The 22,560-nt window shown below is 48.9% G+C and overlaps 2 protein-coding genes across 3 annotated transcripts in view; one reads left to right on the forward strand and one right to left on the reverse strand.

Moving 5' to 3' along the window:
• The window catches only part of Pard6g (par-6 family cell polarity regulator gamma), a 1,244,350-nt gene that overhangs the window by 1,010,633 nt on the left and 211,157 nt on the right, over positions 1-22,560 (reverse strand). The window lies entirely within an intron of this gene.
• Kcng2 (potassium voltage-gated channel modifier subfamily G member 2) lies at positions 180-22,153 on the forward strand. Its single transcript, XM_051202241.1, has 2 exons — positions 180-873; positions 21,374-22,153. Exons 1-2 carry the CDS (start codon positions 211-213, stop codon positions 22,151-22,153), a joined length of 1,443 nt encoding a protein of 480 aa, XP_051058198.1. The 5' UTR covers positions 180-210.

A 22,560-nucleotide genomic window follows, 5' to 3' on the forward strand; every position in this document is an offset into this window, starting at 1 on the left:
ATGTCCCTGCATCTTTAGGAGATGAAGTAAGGTAAGGTATCCCCTGGAAAGTTTGGGGAAATCCCAAGTCTGGACAAGGTGTGCCAGATTTGGACCTGGGGACAAGAAGCTCCTGGTCCCCAGAACGAGGCGGGCTTCTCAGCCCTTAGTCCTAACATTCCGATTCCTCTTGCAGGCGCAGTTTCCTGATTGCAGCCGGCATATGGGGCCATGGCCCGGCTCCCGGGGCACCCGGAGGTCCCGGGCCCAGAGTTTGGCAGCACAGGCCGGGGAGGCAGAGGCGGTCGAGCAGCTCGGGCGCGACACGTCATTATCAACGTCGGGGGTTGCCGCGTGCGGCTGGCCTGGGCCGCGCTGGCCCGCTGTCCCCTGGCGCGCCTCGAGCGCCTGCGAGCCTGCCGCGGCCACGACGAGCTGCTGCGCGTGTGTGACGACTACGACGTGAGCCGCGACGAGTTCTTCTTCGACCGCAGCCCGTGCGCTTTCCGCGCCATCGTGGCGCTGCTGCGCGCCGGCAAGCTGCGGCTGCTGCGGGGCCCGTGCGCCCTGGCCTTCCGCGACGAGCTGGCCTACTGGGGCATCGACGAGGCGCGGCTGGAGCGCTGCTGCCTGCGCCGCCTGCGCCGCCGCGAGGAAGAGGCGGCCGAGGCGTGCTCCGGGCCACCCAGCCGCGGGCCGCAGGGGAGCCCGGTGCGTGCCCTGGGGACAGGGCGGCTGGAGCGGGGCCGAAGGCGCCTGCGCGATGTGGTGGAGAACCCGCACTCGGGGCTGGCAGGCAAGCTCTTCGCCTACGTCTCGGTGGCCTTCGTGGCTGTCACGGCCGTCGGCCTGTGCCTGAGCACCATGCCTGACATCCGAGCAGAAGAGGAACGGGTAAGTGTGGGCACCGGGTGTCGAGGCGAGGGCAGGACAGAGGGGCAGCCAGGATCATGGAGGCGTGGACAAAAGGCCACATCCGGCCCCCCCGGGGGGGGGGTGTAGCGACTCAGAGGACGCATGGCGAGTCATGGTTGTCCACTATGCCCCTGCCCTGGCTAGAGCTACTGGTTGCACGCCTTTCCCTCCCATGCCAGGTGAATGGTCAGGAGGGAGGGTCCAATGAGCATGGGGCTTCAAACTACATTGTTTCAAAGCAAGGACCCACAGCTGTTATCCTGGGGCCCTCTATGCAAGTCCAATAGCTCAGCAGGCAGTAACTACAAAGTCTGGACAAGGTAGAATTAAAAAAATACCCAGTGCCTTAAGGATCTAGAACAGCCATTCCCAACCTTCCTAATGCTTCGACCGTTTAATACAGTTCTTCATGTTGGGGTGACCCCCCAAAAAACATATTTTCCTTCCTATTTCATAACTGCAATTTTGCTTCTATATGAATCTGATATACAACCCCTGTGAAAGGGTCTTTCGAGTCACCCAAAGGGGTAACGACACACTTTGGGAACCACACTTTGGGTCTGGAGAGTTGTATGCGCCAAATCTGGATTTCCCAGGGTTAGATGCTTTTACGGAGAAACGAGGACTCTGATCTTGTTGAACAATCTGTTTCTCGTCCTCTTCTCTCTGTCTTGCTCACCAATCCTGGATTGTAGCACATGAAATGTAGACAGGTCTGGTACTTGTGCTTAGCCAGTTCTCATGACCGGAGAGAGGAGAGAAGACAACTCAATTTAAGAGCATTTGTGGTCGTCTGGAGACAATGGGAAAAGACATTATGTAGCAGACTGGATTGGAGTCTGTGTTTGCAGGTGTTGGGATTCCTACAGACCTGGGTATTCTGTAGTTGAAATTAGCTGAGTGCTACTCCAAATCCTTCCAGCCCCTTCGTTAGACACCCTTCTGTCCCCCTGAGCAGATACTCCCAACTTCCTCACACTGACACCCCTCCCTCGGACAGAGCTCTTGGGCCACACTCCGTGGAGTCCTATACTGTCCCCGTCCATCCCCGGTGCTTATCTAATAGGATATCTCATTCTTAGAAGCCAAACTGACCAAAAGCATGGCAGCCCTGACTAATGTAAACTTAAGGAAATCGGTTAGTTTGCTTCATTATTGAATGTCCCAAGCCTAAGTGCCATTTTAAGTAGTCATGAGTTTCTGGTTCTGCTTCTGATACCTGAGGCATAAAGTCTGACTCGGTGGTGAAGCATTTGCTTCGTTTACACAGTGTGTATGTGGACAGTGGGAGGGGGCAGTCAAAGTGTTGGATTTTTATGTAGCAGTGACTCCATATATTACTCGGGACAAAAGTCATTTGTGAAACAATGGGAAACAGAAGTTAGGGGTGCCTCATCTAGCGACAACAGATCTGGGGAAACTCGAGCCCCAAGTCCTCTGGAAACATCTGCTTGCATCCGGGCTCTCCCACCATCCTAATTCAGTTACTGGACCAGGATTTTTCTTCTGGGCCACCAACCAGATCCCAAATCATGACACAGAGACTTTTATTAGTCTTGAATGCTCGGCACGTTTCTTAAGAGGCTAGCTCTCTTAACAACCTGTTTCTCTTTATCTACCTTTTGCCTCAGGCCTTTTTACTTTTCTTTGCTTCTGTATATCTTACTTTCAGTGCTTCTCATGTCTGCTGGTTGGTGGCTGCCTGGCTTCTTGCCCGGGGCATGTCCCTCATTCTCTCCTCCTCTCTCGTCTACTCCCTTCTCCTTTTAGATTTCTCCCATGTATTCTCTCTGCCTGGAAGCCCTGCCTAACCTTTCTCCTGCCTACCTATCAGCCTTTCAGCTTTTAATTGGATCAGGTGCCTTCGGCAGACAAGGTGAAACAAATGTAACACATCTTTACATAATTAACCACACACCCTTACATCATTTAACAGATGCATCATAAACAAACGGAACCCGCCTTTCTAAATGTGACACTTTTTTTTACATAGTTAAAGTAATATTCAACAACAGGTTGCAATTAAAAAGTGGTGGCCCCTGTTGGGAGCAGCATCTTGCCAAGCCCACATTGTTATAGAATGGCCTCGCACAGTCTCTTTGGAAAGCTGTTGGCAACAGAGAGCTGTAAAAAGACCGTTCTCTGGAATCTCTCTTTAGGATCCAAGGATGCTTTGACACCTGCTCCCTGGCATGTTAGTGACACAATGGACACCAGAGAATGTCCTTCCCATGTCCCAATTGGATCCAGATGGGTACATTCCCTCTCTGCCTGGGATGGGATAAAGCCATGGAATATCAATAGCTCATCTGGAAAATAGCTCTCTGCTCAGCATAACCAAATAGCTGCCGACCCTCCTCAGAGTAAAACTGTGGCTTCAATGTAATCAGAATAAGTTCTCTAACTTGTAGCTTGGGCCCTCGTGCTCAGGACACTGGGCCAGCATGAGTATGAATCTCACCATCCTGCTAGCACTTTTGCTATTGAAACATTAGTTCCTGAGAGAAGTAGTTTTGACACATTGTGTAGAGTCTAACTGCCCGGGGGTGCTTGGTACGCAGAGTTCTGTCAGGCTCTTGTGAGTGGACGGTAGGAGCCTTAGCTCCCCTTACACCATACATGTGGCACACCTTAGGGGACCTTGACATGGAAGCTGCACAGAATGGCCCTCTGGGGTCTCTAGTGCGCCAGAGAGCAGAGTGGCTGCACCTCTATCTGTGCCATGATCAGAGGGAGGAGCACTTTGGAAATGTCTGCCTTCTGCATGCACTAGGTGCCACATAACTGGCAAGGTGTGATCATCCCTTGGGAGAAAAGGCCGTTCTAGCCCATCAGCTGTTCTATTGTTAGTAATGCACACAGAAAATTTGCCATCTTGCCACATTCTGGCATGCACCATTGATGCTGCACACACTCGCTGGTGTGTGAATCTTACATGCCCACCTAGACGTCTCTGTCTTCTTAAGGGCAACAGAAACTCTGTCAGCAGTCACCGAGTGGAGAGACTGTGAGGTTGTTATACTGGGAGTACAGAGAACATCGCAAAAGCAGGGGTAGTGTAGCTCAGTGGCGGGGCACTTGCCGAGCATGTCTGGGGCACTAGGTTAGGTCCATAGCACCGCCAAGGAAAGGGGAGGCAGGAAAGGAAGGGAGGAGTAGGGAGGAGAGGACAGAGAGAGGAAGATCACAGAACCAAAGAGCATATCGCCCTCCATACTGTGAAGCGGTAAAGCCATGAAGATAGAGACTAGAGAGGTGGGTTCTGGGGGCTGGGGAGGGTTTGGGGAGCTGCCATCTGCTAGGATCGCAATCTCAGTATGAGAAGATGAAGATAAGGCTAGATGGTGTGCTGGCTGTACAACACAGTGAATTTACCTGCGTTGATGGCCCCTTGTCCTGGTGGGCACTGCTGGAGGCCAGCAGACAGACACAGAACATAAGGTCAGAGTAGTCCAGGGTCCGAACATATAGCAGCAAAGTCCTGTGGTGCTGAGTAACAGGCTTGTCCTTCTGGGAACATCTGAGGGCCACGAGGTTATCCTTATGTGGGCTAGAGTTGGGGCCCACACTCAGACTGACCAGGACTCCATAGCCTCCAGAACCCAGCACAGATACTTCTACCAAGCAGTTGTCATGGCAACACCCCCCTGTACCTTGATGAGTTATCCTTGGGTCAACAGTATGCGCAGTTGCCAGACCTCCCCTAAAGCTTAGCTCTCCTGCCCTCTTCAATGAAAGAAGCATGTCTGAGTGGTTGAGAACGCCCTAGGGAGTTTGGGAGGCCATAGCTGGCCCTTGGTCTCTTACCCTTCTGCTCTATCCTACCTAGGTGCAGAGGTCTGAGGGGTGAGCAGGCAGAACTCGCCGGCTTCAGATGAGACCTTAGTTAGGACTCATAACCCACAAGCCTAAAGTGTTAGCCATAAGGTTGATAGTGCTACGCCTACTTAGCAGGGAGAGTGGGTTAAACAAGATTAATTGGGCACCACAGATAACACTGACTGGGAGCTGTATGAGGGGTCTGGAGAAATGATTCAGTGGTTAAGAGCACTGGCCACTCTTCCAGGGTGCTGAGCTCTAAGAAATGACACGACAGATCACAACTGTCTGTAACTGCCACCTCAGGGGACCAGACACCTTCCTCTGACCTCTGAAGATACTACAGGCATGCGCCATACACATATATGATGCAAGCAAAACACCCATTTTAAAAAAAATACAAGGGAAATTTTATACCTACCTTGACCAATCAGAGACTCTCCTCTACCAAGTAATCACTAATCTCTCATAACTTTGGGAAGGAATTAAGTGAGTCCTGTAAATTTCAGGAGCTTCTTGAGCCTTGTAAGTAAACTACTTCCTAAATCCTATGAGCCTGCCTCTGAACTCTAGGACAGAATATTTCAATTGGGAGGAGACAGCTACATGACACCCGAGTCCTTAGAGACAGACGCCGAGGACAGTGGGGTTAAGAGAACCAGCATGGGCCCTGACTATGACTGGCCCTGTTTACTACGGAATCATTGGGAAGTAGATGTCATCTGAGAACTATATCCACAGGGTCAAGAGGTAACAGTGGAAGGCATGTGCTCTTCTCTGGGGTTGTGAAGGTGCTCTTGTTGGTAGGAAATGCATAGGAGTCAGGCTCTGGGCCAGGAAGGTATGTTGTAGTGTCTGTTCTGAGTGATTCACACTTTGAAGAAAGGGTGCACAGACAATTTTATGCCAGCAGCGAGCTGCAAAGTTCCTTCTGTGCGGTGGTGGCTGCTGTGTTGCCTGGAGACAGATCTAAGCGCTTGCCTGGGCCCTGGCGCACAGCGGGGACGGGCTGTGCTTGCCAGCCTGCCTGAGAACAGCCTGTCGCTGGTGAAGGCCCATGGGGTGCAGGGTGCTTTTTAAATCCATCATTTCCCTTTTATGTTGCGCTGTGTGACTGTGCCAGCCAGTGTTTCCTTTTGGTCACATGATTAAATTAAGGCTAGTGTAATGAGCTATGGATTTCATGCCTGGGATCTCAGCTTCGAATTCACTGGGGTTGTTTCTGCAGCAGCCTGGGGAAGCTGGTGACAAAGTTTCTACTGCTCAGACATGATCCAGCAAACACAAAGCTCTGCCACCTTCTGGCTGAGTGCCGGCTTAGCCATCTCTGGGCCAGTTAGTCGGGCTCCCAGACACAGAAGTGACAGGCAGGATGTGCACACAGGGCTTCCCTGTAAGGACTCTATGTATACAGTCTCTGGTTGAGCTGTCCTAGATCTGCAGCTTCTGTGAGAGACCCAGAGGGCCTAGGCACAGGCGCAGAGCAGAGGAGGCCAAGGCCCTGGCCCCACAGTCACGCAGGACTCTCTGTCACCCAGGAGGGAGACTGGAAGCCAGCTACAGGGGAGGCACATTTCCGTTCTACGGTTTTATCCAGACACCATCCCAGGCACATCTGGCATCTGGAGTTACATCTGACCAACGACCAGTACCCAGAATCCATCCAGTGCACACAATGTTCCCCATCACCGTGGCCCATGCCCACGCTGGTATTTATTGCTGGAGGTCCTCCATTCACAGGTACCCCACAAGAGCCTCACCAGATGACATACTGTGCCTCCAGCACTGATTCAGACATACTGGGCATTTGCTGACCTTAACTCTGGATTGTGTCTGGGGAAGCTCTGACTGACTTAAAGGGACATGAAGTCTGAGGCTTGAGGGAGCTCATCTCCATGGGACGACCAGGGGAATTTGAGTGCTTAGCTTCCCAGCCACATTGGCATAGAAATGACCACTACATGTGGCACAGAGCCACACTCTTGAGTCTCAACATCAAGGCTCCTTCCATTGTCCCAGCGTTTTTGGGTGGACAGCCCGGCCAGCACCATGGTTTTTTCCCTACATTTCCCAAGATGCTCTAAGACCATCCTCTCCCCCACAACAAGGGCAAAGGAATGTAGGACAGATGGTTTCAAGTGGGGTTGGAGTTGAGCAGCTGGATCTCTGGTGTGCAGAAGCGAGGTATCCCATTCGGTGCAGCCCCTTCCCTCCTCCTTATGGCCAACCCCATTGCTCAGAGTTGGTGTGGGAGCCACGGCCAAGATTGCTCCCCATTTCCATGGGAGGGGGCCCTGTGGGTGCTTCTAAAGGTGTAGGAACAGCGGGTCCTGGCTAGTTTGCTGGACACTGGCTAAAGACAAAGTGAGGGCATTTGCTTTGCTCAGCTTCCTGCACAGATTTAGCAGAGAAAAAAAAAAATCTAGATGTATGTTTTGGATTTTTGCCTTAGTTTGAAAAAAATATGATAAAGATGTATCTAAATGCTAGGGGAGAAGTTGCAAGGGCAAAACTTTCCTCCAGCATCTACCCAAGGCCCTTCACCTCTCCTGCTATCACAAGAGTCAAACTGGACACTGGTTAAATCCTTACATGGAACATCTATTCTTTTCTTCTTATTATTATTTTCAAGTGTGTGTGTGTGTGAGAGAGAGAGAGAGAGAGACAGACAGACAGACAGACAGACACAGATGGGGGGGCTGTATGCCCTGGAGCTGGAGTTACAGAAAGTTATGAGTTGCATAAGGTGGGTGCTGGGAACCAAACTGGAGTCTTCTAGAAGAGCATTGGGTGCTCTTAACCTGTCCCTCCCCTAAATGCCTATTTGCCTCTCCTGACTGTTGTGGGACCTTCAAACATTTATTTCTCCTCTAGGACCTTACGTTCTCCATCCATCAAATGCAGGTTCTTCAAAGAGTTGAGACGCAATGATTCATGGTAATTAGGGGACTCTCCATCCTTTTGCCCACAAGAATACAAACGAACCTCAATGGGCCACGGTAGCACTGTAAGAGGGGCATTGTGTGGTACAGGTGGCCCCAGCCCTGTGACGTGGGCAAGGCCACCCACCTCCAGACTCCAGCGAAGCAGTGGCAGGCCAGGAAACCCCTCTGCCTCCCCCAGTGACGTGCGCAGCACACAAAGGCCAGCGGCTCTGCCCCAACACCGCACTGTTAGCCGTCTCTGTATGCAGGGCTATTCTGCCACACTGGCCTCTACGTCGGCCAGCGAGCACAGCTGAGATGCTAAGAACTCGCTGGAACTGAGAGGAAATGGAAGATTTTCCCAAGTGTGTGTGATTTCATTGCCTCCCAGCAGTTCCCTAAATAGGATTGAATTATTTTGACAGATAAGCTGTATTTTTAAGGGAACTCAGTTCACCCAAGCATAATTCCATCAGGCACTACCCAGTTAGAAGAACATAGACGAGAAGTTAGAATTGAGATGATTTTTTAAAACTCCAGCTAAGCTTGAAATATTGAAGGGTAGCATAAAGGGAAAGGTGTCAAAATTCACCGAGTTAGCCATGGCCAACTTATGCCATTTAACCAAAACTGTTCCCTGTGAGGCCCATGGAAAGCGCTGTTGTGGTTTGGAGTGGAACTCTACGGCAAAGAGCCAGGTGAGCCTGTGTCCTGTGGGTTCCCTGTCTGCTAGGGGAAGCCTGTCCTCCCACAGGAGCCGGCTCTGAACATATTTAACCTGGAGTCAGAGTTTCCTCGCTTGAACGTGGACATCTTGAAAATTAAACCTGCCACCGCCATGGGAGCATTTGTTACAAGCTCAGTGTGTATTGAGCTTGTCCAACCTCAGGTCCTGATTCCTAACCTGTCTCTGTCCACTAGCCAGGGGCCTCTGTGGCTCCTCCCTGTAGCCTGAAGTATGTACAGACTCTCGGAGTGTTTGTTGCTATTATTATTGTTGTTGCTTTATGACCAGTTGCAGAGTACAGAGCTGTTCCCAGAACAGAAGCAGATTTAACTGGGGTGATCCTTCTCGCCCACAGATGACTTTGCGGCTTTTCATCATATGGTGGGAAACAGCTTGTGACTGGTTCCACAGGCTGCTCCTCAGAGGTCGGAGCAGTGATCTTGGGTCCATTCACCCATATGTCCACCCAGGCTTCTGGATCCTTCTCTAGATTCACCCCGCCCTGTCGTAAACACTATGTCACAGCTGTTTAAGTCTCTGGATCGCTAGGCGGTAGGCGTGCTTTTACGTATATGTTGGCTAATTACTCCTCTGATAATTGTGGTCCCTTCCTTGCCAGCTGCCCTTAGGTGGTTGTTGGTTCTTGGTCCCATGCTCACACTGCAATGCTTTCCCTTGATCACATCTGTCTCTGCCTGGGCCTCTGCTTGCTATGGCCACAGCCTTACCATCTTGCTCCTCCGGTCACTTTAGACCCCTACCGCAGCATGACGCTCAACAGGCCCTGTGCCCTCTCCTGCTGGTACTTCCTTGACAATCCCAGACTGACTGAGTTCGGTGAGCACCCGAGAAAGAGCTGGTTGCCTGTGCCTTTTTAAACCAGGCGAGGGTCAGCTTGGCGAGGGGTGCTGGTGCCTTCCCATTTATAATCCTGCTCCCGATCTTGCTAGCCTTGGGTCCACGGTGAGCCTAACCATCAGTGGATATCTGTTGAATCTGCACGTGGTAATGTAGAGAGACTGAGAGAGGGTGATGCGTGCTTCTGCCTCCCACCAGAGCCTGAAAGAGGCATCCTGCCCATAACCGCTGGTCAGCAGGCTGAGCAGGAAAACTAGAACAAGTTCCTTAAGCCTCAGGCATGCACTTCCTAACATTTACCATTGCTTCTAATAGTGCCAACAAGCTGCCATAATTACGTTCTTCGTTTTAACATGGTATGGTAAAAGTATGGTTGCTTAAATAAATGTAAATGTTACCTTTCACTCTTGAGACTTTGGCCGTATGTGTACATGATCCAGCGTAGGCGCTGACCATACGCTGGCAAAGTTGCTGCCTCTGAGTCCATCAGTTTGGGGCAGGTCCTTCTGCTGTTGGGACACACCCCGAACAAGAAGCCCTTTATCAGGTTCCCCTCTGCTTTCTGCTTCCTGGGTCTGTGATTGCATCCCAACAGCCAGGGGCTTTCTCTTCACAGGTTAGAGCCACCTTTTGTGTGCATCTCCAAGTAGCTGAAAGTGTATTCAAAACAAGTGAATTTATCAAGGTGACTGTTTAAAAATAAACAGAAAAAAATCAGTCACTTCTCTGCATACCAAAGTAGTAAAAAGAAAAAAAAGTGATGAAACGGTTCTGGTCAGTATTAGAATAAAAACGTGAGGTGTCTAGGAATAGCAAAAGAGGCTCTGTGTTCAAGAGAGACGCCAACGCCAGGCCGCATGAGGCCTAGAAAGGAAGTGAGTGTAACTTGTGTGATTAGAGGGAGAGGTGGCTCCCCAAATTGATACATACCCCGGATGCTGTCAGTCACGAGCCCGGTGTGTGTTCTCGGAACCTTTCAGAACCTCCTTAAGGACCTGGAGAAATGCATGTGTTCAGCTATCTGTAAGTTGTAGAGAATAAGGAAATCAGGTGAGCAGGAGGCCTGGCCATCTTGGTGTCTAACAGCTTCCCAGGCTTGGAGTATGCAGGTGGTGGTCACACGCTTACTAGTGGCTGTAGTTAATAGTCAGCTGAAGTCAGCTCTGTCCCCATAGTGTCTCTAGTTTGCAGAAACCTGGCACACATTTTTTATCTCATTTTCCAGAAAAAAGAATGGAAGGAAGGAAGGGAGGGAGGGAGGGAGGAAGGGAGGGAGGAAGGGAGGAAGGAAGGGAGGAAGGAAGGAAGGAAGGGAGGGAGGAAGGAAGGAAGGAAGGAAGGAAGGAGGGAGGAAGGAGGGAGGGAGGGAGGAAGGAAGGGAGGGAGGAAGGAAGGAAGGAAGGGAGGGAGGGAGGAAGGAGGGAGGGAGGAAGGAAGGGAGGGGGGGGGAGGAAGGGAGGGAGGAAGGAAGGAAGGAAGGAAGGGAGGGAGGAAGGGAGGGAGGAAGGAAGGAGGAGGAAGAAGAAGAAAGGAGTGAGCCCAGGGCTGTGCAGAATTTGACCTTTTCCACAGTTTTGTTGGGGACACACATATCTAACACCAGCACTGACACAGAAGGAAGACAGGGATCTTTGGGGACATCATCCTAATACTACACACTTCCTATATTAACCAGACATAGAAACACAATGTAAATAAAATTGAACAATCACATACTTAGTAACAGCTCTTAGAAATACTACCTGCAAAATTAAGTATGTTCTTAGTGAGACTTACATTGGAAAGTGCAATAAGTAAAATTAAGCAGACATGTACTTAGTGACAGCAGCGTGCTTGCCCTGGCAATTTGGAGATGAGCACACACAGAAACAGAGCGAATCTGTGTGGCAACTTCGTGTGCGTGGTGAAGCCTTCCCATATCTGTGAGTGGTTGTCTGAAGAGATGCTGCCTGAAAGGCTTTTTTGTTGTTTTTGGTGTTTGTTTGCTTGCGTGCTTCAAAACAGGGTTTCTCTGTGTAGCTCTGGCTGTCCTGGAGCTCTCTCTGTAAACCAGGCTGGCCTGGAACTCAGAGATCCACCTGCCTCTGCCTCCCAAGTACTGGTATCAAAGGTGTGTGCCACCACCATTAGCCAGAAAGATATTTAATAAATACCAAATATGTAGGCAACAGTGGCAGGGAAAAAAAAAACCCAATCCATATAATTAGTTAAAAAAAAAATTAAGTTCATGTACTCAGTCTCATGGGTGTGGGGGAAATCATTTTAGCTTCCACAAGAAAGCCAGAAACCATCAAGGCAATAAAACTACAATGTATTTGACAATAGGCTAATAATCTTCATATTGAAGAAGCTCAAATACATTCATAAGAAAAAAATGATACCTCAGGGAGGAGGAGACTATGCCTGTGAGCCGGGTATGAAGGTTCGTAATGTTCTCTATAGTAAAAGGAATAGCACATCCTGTTCAATGATGGATAGTGTCTTCTTTTTGTGTTGGTAGAGACTCCAATCTTTGTTCACACTGGCATGTGAGGTCCTTAGGGATGGGCCTTTCACAAATGTGAGTGATGCAGAAGACCAGGCTGTCCCAGGTGAGCCTACTCAGAGGAGGAAAGAGTGAGTCTCCAGTAGGAAGACCACTTCTGGGGCTGGAGAATCTATCTATCTCAGTGTTAGAGTGTCTGCTTAGCACAGATGAGACCCTGGATTCAGTTTAAAAAACAAAAAAACAGAAAGCCTGTTTCTGGGAATTCTGCCTAAGAAGCACGGGCTTTCATTGCTTAGCATGTTCCCTGGTGCATTGTTTGTAGGAGGTAAAAATTTAATGAGAGAGAGAGACTAGCTCCTAGTAATATTGGCAGTTGGGTTAATTCAAACCAACCCACCTGCCTCAAAGCCCTCGGAGGGTTGAACCCTGCACAGAGCAGCAAGCCCACCCTCGTTCTCAAATAGAGCTGCAGCTGTGGGATTCGGCCTTCAGGAAACAGCTAAAATTAACGGCTCAATGGAGAACAGCGGCTGCACATTTCATGTCATAGTAATGGCAATAGTAATCTAGCCCATGCTCTGAGACTCTCCAGTGTCCTGTCTGTCTGCACCCTGTGGATTCCGTCTGTCCATCAAGCTAGAACCTCAGCACGCTGCTCAAAGCTGGATGACCGCACACTTGACACTCCCAAGGGGGCACAGCAGAGCCCCCAGCTGCAGGAAGCACACAGCAGGCTCAGGGGGCCAGCCAGTTCATGATGCTGGCAGTCCCCAACCTCAAGAGCTTGCCTACTGTGAATCTCTGTCTCACACACACACACAAGAAACCAGCCACATTTGGGGCGAGGGCCCTTGAAGGATGTGTTTATGCAGCATAACACAAGCTAGTTAACAAAGTGTTGTTGGGAGATTGACAAGCCCGTCTCATTCAGCACAGACTATCCAAAATAAGCACCTCATTATTTCTGCTTAAATGACTGCCGTGATGTTTTTAAACAAGAGCCCCTCCTGGGTAGATGTGATATTCATTTCTCTGCTACTTTCCTGCTTGCTTCGCCAAATCTGACTACAAGAGCGCTATTCCATAGATAATTAAGAAGAATAAACCTCAAATGAGTTCAAAGTCAAATTTAGAGTTAGCGAAATGAGCTGACAAACGTTTTGTTCTGGTTCTTCTGAGACAGAAGGTAAAGTCAGCATGGTCATTAGCAAGAATGTGTTCCGCTGTGGTCTCAGCCGTCACCGTGTCTGCCAGTGGACAGCACCAAGTTAAGACTGTTACTGCAGGACGCTGGGAAATCCTGCAGCCTAAGCTACCCAGCTACCTAAAGCAGACGGATGGGCTGATGAAGAGCTGGGAGTCAGTCCAGGTGATGCTCAAGCTGTAGCAGAGGTACATGGAAGAATTTAATCATCCTCCAAGGAAGACACAACTTAAGATATATCTGTCTTCCTATGCTTCCTCCTGTCTTCTTGCCTTCGGACTATGTTTAATCTACAGAGGCTGAAATACACAGTTAGTAGTCACACAAGACCAAAGCAGGGACAAAGGTGACTCTGCACGGGGCAGCATGTTAGTGTAGCTCAGTGGCACACCTGCCCCACTGCCGGTTGAAATCTCGTCTCCATGGGAACTGAGCCCATCATTTGTTTTCACCAGAAAGTGAACGAGACCAGTGCCAATGTCAACCCCATATCCATAGACCTTGCTTTCTGGAGCTTTGGTTTTCCAGGGTGTGCCTGCCCTGTTCACTAATTGTGAGCCAGCCTGGATTCTTATTTCTTTCCTCTGCTACCAGAACGGGTAGGGCATTAGTCATGTTCCTTTCTGATTGCTGTGCTGGTCACGTAGTTTCTCAGATGTGGTATGTGTGGGCCACACACTTGAGTTTTGTTTATTGGTGTGAACATTGCAATTCAACAGCAGAGTCAAAAGTTAGGGCCTGGTGGCATCACCAGCATCCTGAGTGAGTGTTATTTTCTACTCAGCACTCCTCAAGCAAAACGAGTAACCTGTGTCAAGACACAAGAAAGACATTTCTAGATGTGTAAAATGTAAAAGAAATCTGAGCTACTGCTGCACTGCGGTTCTTTAGACTGCCCGAGGATATGCTTCAACAAAACCGACCAGTGGGAGAGGCATCTTGTGTAAGAAACAGGGATCTGAAGCTGGGAGGAGAGGCTGGAGGTCCAGGCAGGTGCTATCTCCTAGGTGAGGGTAGAGCGGTGGGTAAGGCCAGTTACAGTGTTACATTCCTGTAACCCCACCCCTTAGTACACTGCAACAGGAGGAGAGCAAATTCGAGTCTACTTAAGTAACTTAATTGACACACTATCTCAAAAGTAAAGGACTAGGGATGTAACTCAGTGCCCAGGGCTAAGGTTCAATCCCCGGTTACCATGGGGGATGGGGTGGAGGCAAGGGTAGGAGGAAGGAGGAGAGGGGAGTGGGTGAGACAAGGGGAGTGGAGGAGGGAGGAAAGAATAAAACAAAGGACCTTCTATCTGATGTGTTAGCACACATAGAAAGGATGTACCAAATCTTATACAAAGCCAAGCAGTTTAAGAATAAAGCCATAAAACCTCACATCTTATGAGAAAAAGAAGTGTAGTCCATTGCCTGGTTTAGCTTATTCAGTCTTCTGGGTAATTTCCAACGTTTAATGGACAGGTCACCATGAAAGATGGAGTATTTGTCCCCTCTCTCTTTCCCGGACTATGATATACTAGATATTCTCTTTGGGGCATTGAAGCAAGAAAATGCAGAGCATGTGATTTGAAACCCAAAACATCCACCAAAAGCATATAGAATAAAAAATTGAGTTAGGACAATCACAGGGCTCCCAATAGATTAAAACCCAGCTGTACAAGCACAGTCAGCAATAAACTAATGGAAGGTGGATTTTGTTGTTGTTGTTTTTGGTTGTTTTTTTGTTTGTTCATTTTTTGGGGGGATTTTTTTTTTGTTTTGTTTTGTTTTGGTACTATTCAGAGCTGCACTGAACTTCAGAGACCTGTCAGGAACCAGGAGTCTGAGGAGGTGTGTATGGAACTTCCATGTGCCCAAAGTTACAAGTCAGCTGTATTAATGCACATACCTATAATTCTAACACTTGAAAGGCAATGGCAGGAAGGTTAAGAGTTTTAGGCAAACCTGGGCTTTGTGAGATTCTGAATAGATAGATAGATAGATAGATAGATAGATAGATAGATGATAGATAGATAGATAGATAGATAGATAGATAGATAGATAGGTGCACCACTGATGAGAGGCATTCATTACCAAAGTGAACAGATGTGCATTGCTTGCCATGAATTGGAAGATCACCCCAGCTGAGTGCTAGGGTCTGTGAAATCTCATTCCAAATTGCCATTTTTAAGAACTTGATGGAGAAGTCACACCTCCTAACTTCAAGATTTACTGCAAAGCTGCAGGTAGATTTTGTAGTACTGTGAGATATAAAACCTGCAGTCAACATAGAGAGCAGAAACATGGGCATGATCAGTTGAACTTTTATTTTGATTTTTCTATGTACAGGTGTTTTGCCTGTGTGTGTGTGTGTGTGTGTGTGTGTGTGGTGTGTATGCAATGCCCAAGAAGGCCAGAGGGGGGCATCAGATCCCCTGGGATTGGAGTTACAAATGGTTGTGAGCCAGCATACCCGCACTAAGAATTGAACCGGAATCATCTGGAAGGGCACTGAGTCATTTGACCACTGAGTTATCTCTCCAGCCTCCTGCCTTGCATTTTATTTTAGTGGACCATAGATATAAACCTAAAATGCAAACTGTGGAACTTCTACTGGAAAACCTAAGAGACGGTCTTCGCTTGTCTAGATTGGAGCCTTCAGATGTTATATCAAAAGCCTTTCTACAGAGGAAAAATTGGTAAATTACATTTCATCAAAGTTAAACACTCTGCCTGTGAAAGACTGCTAAGGGAATGAAAGGGGATGGCTCAGACTGGGAGAAATATTTGCAAATCACAGATCTGACAAAAGACTCACAATTAGACTATATAATGAGCTGTGTAAACTCAGCTGTAAGAAACCCCAGTTAAAAGGGAACAAAAGATTTGAGCAGATACTAGAGAAGACACACAGATGACAACACACGAGGAGATGCTGAGCTCTGCTAGCTACTGAGGTTGAACAGACCAAATGTGCAAGCTCACGCACTTTGTAAGGGCTCTCTTTGTAAGGGAGAGAGGACGAGAGCACGTGTAGGTGGCCTGTGGTTTGAAAAAGCACTCAGGAACAAGTGCTCACAGAGCTGCAGGGCACTGCAGTCCCAGACCATACACAGAGGGTGGCATGGTCACAGTGAAGTTCTCTGATTGTGACATGATCTGGTCCGATGATCTACTCTAGGGATTTATCCAAAAGAAAAGCAAATGCCACAGAGACTGACTCAGTGATGTTCACGGCAGCTTTGCTTTCAAAAGTACACCCCCCCCCAGAACACAAGTGTGCATATGTTATGAGCAGTTTTCCCTCCAGCCTGGTCCCACAGCCACATCAGCCCCAAATAACACACTGAGACGCTGTATTAGATATAAAGCTGTTGGCCTGTTACTAGAGTTTCTTATTGGCTAGCTCTGTCTTAAATATTAACCCATTTCTGTCAATCCAAGTATTTCCACGTGGTCTTATCTTACCGAGAGAGGGTCCAGACCTCTTACTTCTCTTGGTCCTACATTTCAAACTCTCCTCTCCTACACCTCCCAGAATCCTCTTTGTCTCCTAGTCCCACCTATCTTGCTTTCCTATTTGCCAACGGTGCTTTATTCATTAGCCAATAAGAGAAACATATTTACAGAATGACATCTCCCATCATGCCTACACATCTGGATAGTGGGTATACACTGATGCCATCATATAATGGGCTCAGTCAATAGCCAAGGACAAATGTTGACAGAGTAACACAAGGGAACCACAGTCTCTTTGGGCAGGAACATGGACACCAGAGCCTCGGTCAGGATGCCAGCTATGTGGAGCAGGCAGGGTCTGCAGGCCTGGGAAGACTGGCCAGCCCTGTGGAGTTTGTGTTGGTGGGACCACTGTGACCCTTCCTCTGGAAGACTCCTTGGTGTTCCGTGTCATCTCACAGAACTGCACTCTCTCATATGGACTCTCCTTGTGCAGAAGGCTTTGGACCCGTTTCTAATGTTCCCTAAGAGTCTGGTCCCCAAATGGAATTTCCAGGTGAAAGTAGACAGTGTTTATCTGTGTAGATTTACCTGTGTAGAGTTTACGTCGTTGCCCAACATTCTAGACCTCACCTGGATTACTCTGGACTCTAAAACCTTAGCCTCAAGCCCAGCTGAGCCGTGTGTAATAGAGAATGGGTAGACTAGAGGAACAATGCAGAAATGTCAAACAGACAAGGGGATGTGTCTGTCCTGTGAACCCACGTCTCACATCCGGTCACCCTAGAGCACCCTCCTGTATGGTGTATGGGGCATTCCCAGCAGGTTGGGTTTGTAAGTTGTTGGGGTTTTGGGAGAGGGTATTTTGTTGTTGTTGGTGGTGGTGGTGGTGGTGGTGGTAGTGGTGGTGGTAATTGTGGGTGATTCCACATTTGAGGTTTAATGAAATGCACTGAATTCAAATTCAGCTCAATGTTTCTTTTTTTCTTTTCATTCATTCTTTCTTTTTTTTTCTTGTTTTTTTTTTGTTTGTTTTTGTTTTGTTTGTTGTTATTTCTTGAGATGGGATCTCTCTGTGTACCTGGCTTGGCTTGTTCATGCAGCACTCCATACCACTCCCTCTGTCCTGGTCTCTCTGGAAAAGAGCTAGCCTCTGAAGGGGACAAGAGGGTTCTGGAGACAGAGCAAGGGCCTAGTGGCCACTGCTGGTCCAGAGAAAGAGAAATCAAAATCTGGAATTTCCTTTATTGTTGCATTTGCTACCTGAAATCTGGATACCGCTGCAGCTCCTGAGTAGAATGGAGTGTGGCAAGTCCTGGTCACAGAGCTACCCACGTTTCCTCCTCCTGGACCCTGTGAGTGTTTGCTGTTCCAGGGACTCTAGACTGTGGTGGGGGCCCAGCCCAGCTCCCCAACCCTCAGGCCTTCACATCTTACACCACACGTATACATCACAGCTTGTAGAATAATCAGAACTCGAAAATGAAAAGAAGTAAAGCAGACATCAAATAGAATTACACAGGGAAGCTCTCCAGGGGCAATCGAGGATAAGTCCAGACTTGTTTCTGAGCTGGTTTGGGGGCCAAGCAGGGGAGATATGCCATGTCATGATGAATCAGGCTCTGCCTTCTGGGTTGAAAGTTCCAGAAACTGCTCCCTAGAAGCAGAAGGCCTTACCACTCTGTCCACTGGGCACATGGTTTCTGTCTCCAGATGCTCACACAGACATGGAGGTTCCATGCAGGAGGTAAAACCAGGACCTGGGTGGTACAAGCACCATCGTGGGTATTTCCTGCATAGTGGAGGTGACCTGGTGACAGATTCCATCACACAGAATCAAATACTCTGAGCCAGGATGGCCTGTGGGCTGGTTGTGGTAGAATGGAGAGTCATCAAGTAAGACTGGGCAGTCTTGAGGTTGTGTGTGGCCACATAGGTCTGCCTCATTTCCCAGCTATTTGATAATTACAGCTCTAAGCCCCAGATTGTATCCCAACAATGAGAAAGAAATTCACAACCTCTGCCTGTTGCCATTCGCTCATTTTCTGTAGCCCAGCTAGCCACATACACTGGGGTTTGCTTAGAGATTGTTTCCAGTAAAAAAAATATTTTATTGAGATACAATTCATATACTATACATTTAACACATTTGAAGTGTCTTCCTATTCCATGGTTTTGGGAAGTAGCTCCGTCACCAGAGATGAAACCCTGTGTCCCCGAAACCATGCCGCCTGAACCCCAACCCCTGGTGGTCACTTTTAACTTGAACTTCAATACAAATTGAATCACCAAGTATGTCTTTTGTGCCTGACATCTCTCACACTGTTTCCGGTTGATGATTCAGAATATTCCATCATGTGAACAGACCACATTGTGTTTATTCTTCATCCATAGATGTAGGCAGAAGTTTCTGTTCCACAAGCCACTCCCAAGTAACTAACACGGAGACTTAATATTAATTGTAAATGCTCGGCCAATAGCTCAGGCTTGTTACTAGCTAACTCTTACTTTTAAATTAACCCATATTTCTTGTCTGTACTTTGCCACATGGCTCATGGCTTCTCAACCTCATTTTCTACACATCCTGTTTTCTCTGCATCTTCTGGCGTCTGTCCTGCTCCGCCCTTCTTCCCCCCATCATTCTCACTTTGGCTCACCTGCCTAACTTTATCTTGTTCAGCTATTGGTCAGTCAGCTTCCTTCTTCAACCAACCACAGTGACAAATCTGCAGTGTACAAAAGGGTTATTCCATAGCACACAGGATCCCACTTGGGCTATTTTGCCTCCTGATGTAAAATCCTGCACAAGTTCTGTGGAGACCTGCTTTCTCCAGCAGACACCCACACGTGGAACTGTGCATGGTAACTCCACTGATCTGAGGAGCTACCAGATGTCCTCTAAGTGACTGGACCGATCTGTGTTCCCCATCAGCAGTGTATGAGAGTTCCAGTCCTCCATCTTCTCACTGATGCTTGTTCCTGTATGACTCTATCTTACTATGTGGTCTGTCCTTCGGAACTAAGGCATTGTGTGTGTGAGAGAGAGAGAGACAGACAGACAGAGAGAGACAGACACAGAGAGACACACAGAGAGAGAGACAGAGAGAGAGAGAGAGGGACAGAGACAGAGAGAGAGAGAGAGGGACAGAGAGGGGGGAGAGAACTATTTGTATACCTTCTTTCATGGTACTATGAATGGGATTTAAAATTTTTTATTTTCAGACTATTTCTTGAAAGGTAAGGAGATGAAATTGACTTTTGCATATTTATCTTATATCCTTCAATGTCACTGAATTAATTTTCAGCTCTAATGTGTTCATCTATTTTAGTGGATTCTTTGGGCTTTTCTGTACACATAGCCATATCACCTGTGAATATACAGTGATTTCTTTCCAAACCGGATTTATTTACTTGTGTGTGTCCTGGCTTGAACCTTCAGAACTCCTTCGCTAGGAGTAACAAGGGCAGACCTAATTACCTGATCTTTAGGGGGGGGGACAGGGTTTCTGTGTAGACCTGGCTGTCCTAGAACTCACTCTGTAGACTAGGCTGATTTTGAACTCAGAGATCGGCCTGTCTCTGCCTCTAGAGTTTGGGGATTAAAGGTGTACACCACCACCATGCCTCTCTGACCTTTTGTTTATTTTTTGAGACAGGATTTATCTGTGTAACAGTCCTGGCTGTCCTAGAACTCACTTTATAGACCAGGCTGGCCTCGAACTCACTGAGATCTGCCTACCTCTGCCTCCCAAGTGCTGGGATTTGATCCTACTTTTTAAATGATGCTATTATTATGAATTATATTGATCAATTTCAGGTGCTAAGTCAATTTTGCTTCCGTAGCAAATCTTTCTCCATCATGGTTTTTAAAAATTATTACATGTCAATTTATTGAGGGGAGGACATTGTGCCATGACCCACGGGTGAAGGTTAACTTGCAGAAATTGGCCCTCTCCTTCCACCATGTGGGTCTTGGCAATCAAATTCTCATCTTCAGTCTTGGTGGCAAACACGTTTACCTGATGAGCCATCTCAGAGGCTCTCCATCATGGCTTCTGAGTCTCCTGTCTGCAGCTGGGTTCCATTCGCTTTAAATTTTATTGTTCGGTGTTTGCTTCTGAGATGCTCTTATGTAGCCTCTTCTGGCCTCAAGATTAATACAGAGTTGAGGATGGCCTTGAACTCCTTCCTAATCCTCCTGCCTCCACCTCACAAGTGTTGGGGTTAGAGGGGCACACCATCATGCTTGGCCCTGTTTATCTTCATGCCTTTGTAGTTGTGCCGAAGTCAACAGAATGAGCTTACAAGTGTTTCCTCATAGAGGATGAAAACTTGATGTTAATACTTGGAACGCTGGAGAACACTGTCTGGACCTGTGATTTCCTTGTGGGCAGAAGTCTGCAGACTGAATGTCCCAGCCACTGTCTCTTGCCTCCAGGCTTGCTCTAGGTCTACCCAGAGGCTCGTTTCTTCCCAAGCCCATTTCTGTTTTTGCTATTCTAGAATTTGTCCGTCCCCCCCCCCCCCCGCAGTTCCTGTTCTAGTTGTATGAAATGTGCCGATTTTGATCATTTCAAGAATGGACGGCACAGGTCCGCCCTCTGTTTGGGTAACCCTGCTCTAATTTCTATTACCTCGTTTCGTGCACTGAGGTTCCTTTTCCTCTCCTTTGCCCAGATATCTAAAAGTAGAATGATGGCTATTCATGCCAAAGCTTTTTTTGTAGGCATCTCACCGATCAAATCAAAAGTGCCCAGAGGTCAGTGGTCCCGGGATTTAAATGCCTTTCCAGTTTCCGGAGTCAACCTGCTCATCAGCCCACATGTAGAAATGTCAAATAAATCTTCAAAAGAGAAGCGGTACGGATTGGGCCTTTTTTTTAGCAAAATTCTATATGTCCCCCCGACCTCTCCCCCACACACATGCCCCAGGTGCGGGGTCTGTGTGACAGCCCGTGTCCCTGACTTCCTCGTGGCCACCACCTATCCGCCAACCGGATGCTCCTTTCCCCCATAGGGCGAGTGCTCCACAAAGTGCCGCAACCTGTTCGTGCTGGAGACGGTGTGTGTGGCCTGGTTCTCCTTCGAGTTCCTGCTGCGCTCCCTGCAGGCGGAGAGCAAGTGCGCCTTCCTGCGGACCCCGCTTGCCATCATCGACATCCTGGCCATCCTGCCCTTCTACGTGTCGCTGCTCGCGGGGCTGGCGGCAGGGCCCACGGGCAGCAAGATGCTGGAGCGCGCGGGGCTGGTGCTGCGGCTGCTGCGGGCGCTGCGCGTGCTCTACGTGATGCGCCTGGCGCGCCACTCGCTGGGACTGCGCTCGCTCGGCCTCACCGTGCGCCGCTGCGCGCGCGAGTTCGGACTGCTGCTGCTCTTCCTCTGCGTGGCCATGGCGCTCTTCGCGCCGCTCGTGCACCTGGCTGAGCGCGAGCTGGGCGCTCGCCGCGACTTCTCCAGCGTCCCCGCCAGCTACTGGTGGGCCGTCATCTCCATGACCACCGTAGGCTATGGAGACATGGTGCCGCGCAGCCTTCCGGGCCAGGTGGTGGCGCTGAGCAGCATCCTCAGCGGCATCCTACTCATGGCCTTCCCTGTCACCTCCATCTTCCACACCTTCTCCCGCTCCTACTCGGAGCTCAAAGAGCAGCAGCAGCGCGCAGCCAGCCCTGAGCCGGTCCTGCAGGAGGACAGCACTCACGACGATAGCATGCATTCGGCCAGCGCCACCGAGGACAGCTCTCAGGACCCTGAGAGCACAGGCGCAGCAGGGAATTCGCCAGGTCGGATGGGACCCTAAGCCCAGTGCTGTGCTGAGAGCTGCTGGGGATTAAAACCTCGGAGGATACCAAGCGCCCACTGATCCAGGAGTCACAAACTAGGTCTTGCAAGTTGTTGCAGCCGGCCTGGCACCCCAAGCAACCCCGAGCTTCGTGTAGCCTGGAGGATATAGCAGCCTGGCCTTTGTCCCCCTTTTATTTCCCTCCAGTTTTAAATTTTCTATGACTAATTAAAAATAATTGGGTCCCAGAAATTCCAAGTCTGAAGCAAATGACAGCCACCCTAGACTAACTTTTACCCTCCCCTGCTCCTAATCTAGGGCTGCCCCAGCGAACAAAGGGTGGCATGTACCTTGTGACCCTTAGTGGCCAATACCCCACGTAGAGGAGGACTTCACCGGGCACCTAACACTGCCCACGTGACCTG

The sequence above is a fragment of the Phodopus roborovskii genome, unplaced genomic scaffold (assembly GCF_943737965.1).
Source record: "Phodopus roborovskii unplaced genomic scaffold, PHOROB, whole genome shotgun sequence".
Classification (NCBI taxonomy): Eukaryota; Metazoa; Chordata; class Mammalia; order Rodentia; family Cricetidae; genus Phodopus; species Phodopus roborovskii.

Excerpts from the sequence above, each read along its gene's own strand:
- Kcng2 (XM_051202241.1), top strand. The coding sequence starts at position 211 with ATGGCCCGGCTCCCGGGGCACCCGGAGGTCCCGGGCCCAGAGTTTGGC. Across the intron at positions 874-21,373 it reads TCCGAGCAGAAGAGGAACGG|GGCGAGTGCTCCACAAAGTG; the intron begins GTAAGTGTGGGC and ends TTTCCCCCATAG.